Source organism: Chaetura pelagica, unplaced genomic scaffold, assembly GCF_000747805.2.
Source record: "Chaetura pelagica isolate M959 unplaced genomic scaffold, ChaPel_1.0 scaffold344, whole genome shotgun sequence".
Classification (NCBI taxonomy): domain Eukaryota; kingdom Metazoa; phylum Chordata; class Aves; order Apodiformes; family Apodidae; genus Chaetura; species Chaetura pelagica.
The window spans coordinates 3,760,436-3,770,137 of record NW_009953098.1 but is presented as its reverse complement, the minus strand read 5'-3'; the positions used below and the strand labels follow the sequence as shown (position 1 = coordinate 3,770,137).

Genomic DNA, 9,702 nt, shown 5'->3' with positions numbered 1-9,702 from the left:
TGTTGTTTGGTTGGTGCGGGATGATGGTAACGCTGCCGGAGTTTCAGCTGAGGTTTAACACCTCTCAAAGCTCGTAGGCAGTGAAATTCAGTAGCAGGGGGAACCATAAAACAGCCCTTGATGTCACATCAGCCTTCTGTAACCCAGCGGAGAAAATACCACGGGGGGAAGCAGCCGAACAGGAAGGGAAGTGAAAACCGCTCTAGTTCTGTCTGGGCCAAATCAGAACTTCTAGTTGTTGAAGGAATTGGTCCCATTGTTTGCATTTTCTTACAAACACATTTAATGTTCGTGCTGGATTTTCTTTTTTCATCATAAGTGTACTCCAGGGTTAAAAACTGGTACAGAAATGTTTGTAAAACAGCCTGTACTTGTTTGAGCTGCAGTGAATACGATCTTCATTCTGTTTCTTCTCAGATGGCATGAACATCCTGTTCATCGTGGTGGATGATCTGCGTCCTGTTCTGGGCTGTTATGGAGATAAACTTGTGAAGACCCCAAACATTGATCAGCTTGCTTCTCAAAGCATTGTGTTCAGCAATGCTTATGCACAGGTGAGAGAAATCACTTAATAAAAATGTGTTCTCTGTGCAAAATGATAACTGGTTTTGTTGCAGTAGGTGTTGGGTAGAGCACTGGAAAAAAGCAACTGTTTGTGAACCCTAAGTATTTCCAGTAGAAAATACATGGTTGGGTTGAACTGTCCTGTATGAACCTGTCCTTACTAAGGTGAGAAAAATGAAAACAGGGCATGTAAGTGATGATATTTGCGTAGCCATTACAGGAGTGTAATGTCATGCAAACATTTTCACTTCTAGCAGCAAAATGCTGTTAGAAATTGTTTTACTAAATTGGATTTTTTTTTCTCCTGTGTACAAAAGATTATTTTTTTTTTACTGCTTTTTCTTTTGAGGAAGTCTATTCTGTAGACCTTTATGATGGGACAGCTTGGGTGGCAGACATCACTTTTAAATACAGGACTCAAAATCTCACTGCTTGCCTTTACTTGAATAGTTTGCAATAGGATGCCTACATTCCCAAGTTTCTTTGTGATGATAAATTAGAAGTTTGACTCTAATTCTGACTAGGTGTTAGGACTTTAAAGTGGTAACTCTTGGCTCTTGCCAATCAGAAACAGAAACCAAAGCCAGTTCTTACATGCGTTTTGATGTTGTTCTGAGTTGCTTCTCTCTTTGGCTGGCTCTCTCCTCAGCAAGCTGTGTGTGCTCCCAGTAGAGTGTCATTTCTTACTGGACGAAGACCTGATACTACCAGACTCTATGATTTCTACTCCTACTGGAGGGTACATGCAGGAAACTATTCCACGATGCCACAATATTTCAAGGAGAATGGCTACATGACCCTATCTGTGGGGAAAGTTTTTCATCCTGGTATGGTTTGAATTGTCTGCTTAACATACATTTAACATGTATATCTTCACAAACAGGCTTTATGTATAAGTATCAACTGTGTGATTCTTGCCTATACTGACCACCTAACTCATAATAATGAGCCAGATTATACAACGATTGTAGGTTGTCTTTAAATTTGAATTTTAAGTGTAAAAGCATTAGAGATTAACTTAGTTAGAGGACTCCTATGGAATGAATTTATCCCCTCTTCTGGTAGCTCTTTTCCCTGGAACTAAGCTTGTGTGGATATAGGAACTTTCAGTTGATAGTAAAGCTAGTTAAGGATGTACAGAAGGCTGTTATTAATCCTGCTTTATTGGTGGGGTTTTTGTTGCTGTTTCCCTGAAGTAAGGCACTTGAAGAGGCCTGAGCCTCCCTCACCAGTAAGGAGTGCATTTAAGGGAAAACTGTCTGTCTTAAACTTTTGGACTTGCATTTCTTGTTCTCCTTTTTTTTAGTTGTCAAAGATAAGTTGAAATGTTTCTTCATTTAGCATATGAAAAGCCTAACGATTGCAAACAAGTTAAACTTGTGTTTGAGCTCTTCCTGCTTCTGTGGACTACTAGAGCATTTCTAATGTCTTTACCCTTTCCAGGGGTGTCATCCAATCATAGTGATGACTATCCATATAGTTGGTCCATTCCACCCTTTCATCCTTCAACTGAAAAGTATGAAAATGATAAGGTAAGGATGATTTGTGGGACCCTAACAAAGCAAGTTTTTCAGGATATAACCAAGTTCTTTGTGTCACGTACAGGCTATATATTGTGTGGTTTTTTTGAGCCTGCAACCTTGTGCAGGGAAACAAATAACCAGTTTGAGGTTCTGTTTCTTACTCTTCTGAAGAAAGGCCTGTCTCTTCAATTGTGTGTCATGTTAGTTCACATGCCCATCCTGCAGATATTTGGATATTTCTAATTTAGTATTTGGAAACGTAAGTTACTGAGATATGAAGTGCTTGCAAGAAAGAGTGATGTTAATTTGTGTCCAAGTCATGAATTCCTATATCTGAAAAGTGCAGTTGTCAACTTCCATGCTAATCTTCCTCTGCTTGGTAAGTGATGGAACATTGTCAATAGGCTTGGTGAGCTTAATTCAATAACAAGCTCAGTTGTGTTCTTCAGCTCCTGAAGCTGTCTGCTCAGTCATCAATGTACTCAACACCTTTTGTATTCATAAAAATTGTGAAATTCCTCTTCATATCCAATCTGCAGTCTTTTGTTGGTAGAAGGATTGAGAAACAAAGGGTTTTGGAAGTTATGGAACAGAGGATTTCTTCTTTACTATTACAGAGTTAAGTTACTCAACTAATTATTATTTTTTAAGACTTGTAGGGGAAAAGATGGAAAACTTTATGCGAACTTGGTGTGCCCAGTGGATGTGACAGAAATGCCCAGTGGTACTCTGCCTGATATTCAGAGTACTGAAGAGGCCATACACTTGCTGAATGTTATGAAAACCAACAAGCAAAAATTCTTCCTGGCTGTTGGGTACCACAAACCACATATCCCACTGAGGTACCCACAGGTAAGGACGCTGGAGCCTGCAGGGAGAGGAGCTTAGACAAGTGTTGCTTTTGCTTTGCAAAGCTGTTTCCACAAATGCTTTATTGCTATTGTTTCTGGAAAGCAAGCAGAAAACCACCATTATCTGGTGTAACATTAGCTGTCACCTGTGTTACATTTCAGAATGTTTAATGAGAGAATGAGTTGTGACTACTCAGCCAAAAGCCAGGGTTCTGTCACTACAATAGTGACTGCTATTGTGTGGAGGTAGTGTTCAGCTTGATGGAGTATGGCATAATGAGGCCTTACAAGATCTAATAGTCCATTCTTTGTTTGTGTTGGTGGCAACACTGCTGCTTATTTCAGAGGAAGTGATGTTGGACCCTTATTTCAGTGTTGCTTTGAGGTACAGGAGGCTGGTTGTAGGTACTTAATATTTTTCAGGAATTGGTTGGGGCTGACTAGTGTAGTATTGATACCTTTTACACTCTGGGAGAAGGGGAGTGAAACCTTGTAAATTTTAAGAATATTAAAGGGTTGTGCAAGGGGAAACTTGTTGCTTCACAACACAAAGTTTACAATAGACCATAGAGGTAACAATAGTCTCTGTGTGTTTGTATTGTAAAGGAATTTCTCAAGTTGTACCCCTTGGAAAACATCACATTAGCCCCAGATCCCTGGGTTCCTGATAAGCTGCCTTCTGTGGCATACAACCCCTGGATGGATATCAGACAGAGGGATGATGTGGAAGCACTAAATGTTAGTTTCCCTTATGGACCACTTCCAGATGACTTCCAGGTAAGCTGCCAGTACAGTGCACTGAAGTCAAACTGCCTTATTCAAATGCAATGCAGCAGCCACCTGCTCTTAGTTGTTCCTGGGTATTGAGCAATTGACAGTTTGCCAATACTGAGTTCCCTGCCTTGCATAGTCACCTCTAGCTTTATAGGCAAACCTTCACAGTGTCTGCAGTCAGCCTAATGAGGGTGGGGAGAGAAGAGATCAGCCATCAACTAGTCACAGTAGCATGTGCTGCTGGTTTGTGTATAAGGAATGTACATAGCAAAGCTGTGTTTGTTTTCCTTGGGGGAGAGAAGAGATCAGCCATCAACTAGTCATAGTAGCATGTGCTGCTGGTTTGTGTATAAGCAATGTACATAGCAGATACCAAAGCTGTGTTTGTTTTCCTTACACAAATCTGTTTCTGTTTCAAGACACCACTCTGTATTGTCTTTTGGAAGATTTTCCTCCATTTTTCAGTGCTTTGCCAAAGTAAGGTGCTCTGGCTAGACCCTGAGAGAAACAGAACTGATTGGTTTGCAACATCTTGCTTGAAAGAACTTCTGAGAGAGCTTTCTAACTTCCCCTCTCTTTTTATCTTTTCTGGGACATTAATCAGGCTACAGACACTTAAAAAATAAAGCCTTACAAGTCAAATCCTTTAGTTCCTTAACTTACAGCCACCCATTGGTTCTCCTGCATATGTGTTTGGGGAAAGCTCACTTTTTTTTTCCCCCCACCTTGCCCCATTTTCTCAACTTGTAGCGTCAGATTCGCCAGAGCTATTATGCAGCAGTTTCTTACCTGGATACACAAGTTGGCCTGCTCCTGAATGCTTTGGATGATGTGGGGCTTTCAGATAGCACAATTGTAGTTTTTACTGCTGATCATGGTAAGCATTTAAATCTTACTTCAGCTTTCTGTTAACTTAATTGTGGAACTCAGTGCTGGCACACTAATCAAGTGTGTTTATATAATGTACAGCACAGCTACCATACCTTACATATCTGGCTAGTCTGTCTTTAACTGAATGGACTGACGCAGGCTTAGCCTTCTGTGGCTTCACAGTTCTATCCCCATGCAGGCACCTCTCTTTAATCAGGTTGAGGATCTGTTAGTGAGTGATGAGATTGTCTGCAAAGACACTGGACTGAGCTTGCTGTATTCCCACCTCCTATCCAAGGAGTGACTTCTGCTGGGAACAGTGCTATGAAAGGGTAGCAGCCACTTTTCCCCCTTTATCAGATGGCTCTCTACAAATTGTACAGTGCGTGACAGGCTTTCTCATTAACTGTTAAAGTGAGTTCTCTTGCATTTGTCTTTGCTGCTTGCAGCAGCAAACTGATAGCAATATGGCTTCCCCCCTCCTAAGTGAGGTCTTCCACACTCTGGATCCTGGTTGTAAAAAACTTCATTTGAGCTATGGGACAAATAACTCAGGCATTTAATGTTTATTTCAGTGCTCTAATATTCATTAAAATAATTCCCTGGTGATCCTTTTAATTGGAGGATGGCTTACCTGACTTAAAACAGTTAGGATATTGCTTAACTAAATAAATTTAAAGTAGCATATTTAGTTAATTTGTGTTGACTTCTGATGTTGTGTGTGTATAAGCAAGCCCTTATGAGTTATAGACCAATGCTATTAATACTGCAGGAACTAAAGTGACTCTAAATGGTCCCTCTGACTTGCTGCTTTGACTTTAACTTTGTAGTAAACTGAATTCTTCTTTTCATTGTTGTAGTCAACTGTAAACAGTTGGTGTTTCCAGTACCATGGCTAGCAAAGCAACCAAAAAAAATAATGTTAACATAGCTGTCGTAGAGCTCCTTTGTCTTCCTACCAAAGTGAAGCTGGCAATAACTCTGCCTGGAAGGAAATAATGCTGGCATCTCTTCCAAGAGGAAGAAGAGAGCTAAAAAGTTTAGTGCTTCCTTAGGGGAAACATCCTGGCATAGATAGCAGCTTTAGCTCCAAGGGATGTTCAGTTATAGTGTTAACACAAGCATTGGAGAGCTGGCAGCTGCCCAAAATTTAAATGGGTGCTTTGTGGAATTGATATGGAGACTTCTGCAGGCACTGTGACACACCCCAGTTCTTCTGCTGTTTTAATGCTGATTTCCTAATTCTAATCTAGAGTAAGGGAAATAAAGAAAGGTGTGATATTTCCTTAATATAAGAGTATAAATTTGCAAGATTTAGGAGGGCTGTTGAAATAGCCTTTACGTTAGAGAAAAACACTTATGTTTAAACACAGATTATTATTTGTCTTTTAATAACCTTGATAAGAGACTAGCAAGAGTTAATTAACAGTGAAAAATAAATGACCACAAAATTACAACCTGGTATCTGCTCTGAATTGTATTCTTTTTCATTTAGGATGGTCCCTGGGAGAACATGGTGAATGGGCAAAATACAGCAATTTTGATGTTGTTACCCGTGTGCCACTGATGTTTTATGTACCAGGAATGACAACATCCTCTGTTAGTCAAGGAGAGAGGGTCTTCCCCTACCTTGACCCTTTTAGTAGTACGTCAGTCTTGGTACCTCAAGGTAAATTATCAGCATTTATTTTTTTGTTTGCAGTGGGTATATGTAAAGAAGTGGTGATGTAGTGATACTTCACCCACAGGCAGCTTGAGTCAGTGTCATTAACTGTGATTTGTGTACTGATGAGGAAAAAAATGGTGAAGGGAATCCTTGGATGCAAAATTTTGCCTGGGTTAGATCTGCTTTAGTGCGAACAGCCAGGTGTCTGTGTTAACTTAGAAGGTGATTTATCTTTGTGTGGTATAGATGCCTAAAAGGATGCTTGACCTAAATTTTGTAGTGGCAGCTGATGTCTTTTCAACAGTGATTAGTAAACATTCTTCATGTAGCATCTGTACTTAAAATAGTGGCAATGGAAACTGTTTTCATGGAGGCAGTTGTGTTAAACTATTGAGACAGAAATTTTCTTTGTCTTTCTGAGGAGTAGTTTTTCAAAGTAATGAATATGATTGTTGTGAAGGCTGCACATTTGAGAAGTGCAGAAATTTTCTCATTAAAAGAACATCATAAATGCATAAACTGGCATCTTCAGAGCTAACTGCCACACCTTAATTGATGTGATTTTGTTACTCCACAAATCACTTTCCATAAAACGCTACTTAGGTGTCAGAATAAGTTTCTGAAGTGTTCTACTCGTGTCTGTCAAAACATCATGTTCCATAACTTGTATTCTGGTGTCTCTTCTAGGGCGAAGCAAAAAAGTGGTTGAGCTTGTGTCTCTGTTTTCAACACTTGCTGAACTCGCTGGCCTGCAAGTTCCTCCTGTGTGCCCAGAGCCTTCGTTTCATGTTGCACTGTGCACAGAAGGGGCAAGCATTGTCCAGTATTTTAATGCCTCTGAAGAGAAGGTGGAGAAAGAGGATGGGTGTGATGGTACTTATAGGTGTTTTCATGAAGAACCACTTGCTTTCAGCCAATATCCCCGGCCTGCAGACACTCCTCAGTGGAACTCTGACAAGCCGAGGCTGAAAGACATCAGAATCATGGGCTATTCCATGCGTACAGTTGACTACAGGTTTACTCTCTGGGTTCGGTTTCATCCTAACAACTTCAGTGCTGACTTTGAGGATGTCCATGCAGGAGAGTTGTACATGATGGAGACTGATCCAAACCAGGATTATAACATCTATAACAATACCTCACGTGGTTATTTTTACAAAAAAATGCTTGGCTTCCTAGGGTTCAGAGACTTCATGCGTGTTCTTCCAGCTGAAGTAACACTGCCTTCTGTATAAAGTCTTTCTGTTGTACAGAAAACACTTGGATTACATTAAAATCCTGTTTGCATCAAAACACTATCTATTGCCTTTGTCTTTTTACAGCCCTTATCCCACTGAAGTAGTCAGAGTGAACTTCTGCAGTTGTGCTTTCAAACACAAGCTTGCAGCGCTTCTGAAAAGGCCACAGAGGGTATGCAGGCCCATACTGTGGAGCATCTCTGGTCTTCTGATCTGTAGTGACCAAAGAGCTGAAATTATTATTTCTGCTCAAGCCGGTAGTGTGAAAGGTGGAAAAAGAGGAACTTCTGTGTTTGAAAGGCTGTGCAGAGCATTTGTGTCAGTGAATGGGTCCTGTCCACTTTAGCTGGAAGACTTGTGGCCAAGGAGACATTTGATAGGGGTGAGGGACCGAGGTTTCTGCTGTCATCAGTCTTACCTCTGACTAGAGCTAAAAGAGGAACTTCATGTTACATTAAAAATGTAATTATTTTAATTAAAACCTTTAATTTGGAGATTCATGCTTCTTACCATAATGGCGGGGATCTCAAGTCGTTATTTACATCTATGAAACAAGTGCTTTCATCATGGGAACACTAAATAAGATCGAGGGGTTAAGGTGACACCAGTATGCTCTTCTGTGGTTTTTCATGAGGATTGGTTCAGTGAGGCCCCACAGGTGAAAAGCCTTTAGTGGTTGTAGCTTGCTGGTTGCTGTAGCTGTTGAACTGCCCCCATGCACTTGTGGGTTGTTGCACCCAGTGACAGAAACTTGGATGTTTGCATTCTTGGATGCTAAGTGGTGCTTGGCAATCTTGGTTTTGGATTAGGACAGCTAAAAGCCTCCCATTTAGTTTTAAGTCTGATGTTGTGTTAAGCAGTACAGGATGAGGATCATTAATTGACCCAAGCTATGCTGGTAAGTAAATTTCCATATCGCCAAACGCATTAAGGTAAATATTTGGGAGCTTGTATCTAAAAAATGTTTTTGCTGAGTATTTAAGTGCTATCTGTACCTTATGCTTATGGCCACAAGGTACACTGCTCTAGGGTGATGTGATGCAGTAATTTGTGTTCTGTTCTGTTAGCCTGCTGGACTTCTGCAATTCCATCTTGGTAATTGAGGCCCTCGGAGTTTGTACCATACCAGATAAGATCTTGATGAGACAGGGCTAACTCCTGCTGCATTCTTCAATGAACAGCTTCTACAAAAAGAAAAAGGAAGCTATTACTTCTTCAGATAAATTGACTTTAATATCCTAGAGAAGCCACAGACATAACTTCATTTCATTAAAATCCATGTGACACTCTTATTCCTAATTAATGTAGGGATACCCACCATGAATCTGATTCCCTGTGAGAAGGCAGCAGTTATTTAGTGCCTGAAACTCAATTAGAAGAATGTATTTCATATGAACTTGTCATTTATTTTACTCAGTCCTGGATGCTGTGTGTTCTGCAGCATTATTATTCCCAATGAAAACATCTTTCCCTCACTTCTGCATCCATACTGAGGTCCTCAGCTGATGTGAAATACTGCAGTTGTATGGAGCAGGTTCACTATAGCTCTACCAATTTCACATGGGTCGAAGGCGTGTTTTATTGAGAATGGTGCCAGGCAGAGATTTGGAATCTGCAGCTAGAGCTAATTATAACTGGTACACTTTTTTTCAAAGGAAAATAAAATATTGGGAAAGTTATTTTGAAGAGATGTATTGAAGCACTAAGGATTAATCCAACTCCCTGGTATGCTACATCAGTAATACAAAAATTGATCTGGCAAATAAATATTATCCTAGACTTGGGTACCTAAGCTTTGCATTTTGTTCTGCTAAAGCACTTGTAAAAAAACAAACACCAATCAAACAAAAAAAACCCAAAAAGTAAAAGCCCAAACTTTTTTTTGAGGACTTAAAATGATAGTGTGTTGATTAAATTATTTAGGAATTTATTTGCATGAAAACATCCTTGTACATACCCTGCCTAAGCCTCCATCACTTCAGGCAATTTAACTTTTCAAGTGGAGATAAAAGTCCTGGTGCTAAGTGATGAGTATTTTTTTCCTCAAGTTGTTCTGTTTATAATGAAAGGGAAAAGCTGCTCTTGACCTTCTTAATCAAAACCCAATAGTCTTGAGGAGACATGAAGCAGAATTGGCACTGACAGCCAGTGAATCAAGACTGGTACCCTCGTGTTTCAGTGCAAGGACATTCCTGAATAATTGCACAAGTGGCTGA

The 9,702-nt window shown here is 40.1% G+C and overlaps 1 protein-coding gene across 1 annotated transcript; it reads left to right on the top strand.

Annotated features, from left to right (window-relative positions):
• Positions 1–421: 421 nt before the first annotated feature.
• On the top strand, positions 422–7,531 carry IDS (iduronate 2-sulfatase). The gene is made up of 8 exons (XM_009997097.1): positions 422–554; positions 1,214–1,391; positions 2,008–2,096; positions 2,739–2,939; positions 3,545–3,715; positions 4,463–4,589; positions 6,078–6,251; positions 6,936–7,531. The coding sequence occupies exons 1-8, from the start codon at positions 423–425 to the stop codon at positions 7,481–7,483; spliced, it is 1,620 nt and encodes a 539-aa protein (XP_009995399.1). The 5' UTR covers position 422; the 3' UTR covers positions 7,484–7,531.
• The last annotated feature ends 2,171 nt before the right edge of the window (positions 7,532–9,702 follow it).

What these genes read in the sequence shown, in the direction of transcription:
- IDS (XM_009997097.1), top strand. Translation starts at nt 423, where the DNA reads ATGAACATCCTGTTCATCGTGGTGGATGATCTGCGTCCTGTTCTGGGC. An exon ending in TCAGCAATGCTTATGCACAG is followed by an intron (nt 555 to 1,213) that starts GTGAGAGAAATC and finishes CTCTCTCCTCAG; the next exon opens with CAAGCTGTGTGTGCTCCCAG. An exon ending in TCCCACTGAGGTACCCACAG is followed by an intron (nt 2,940 to 3,544) that starts GTAAGGACGCTG and finishes TGTATTGTAAAG; the next exon opens with GAATTTCTCAAGTTGTACCC.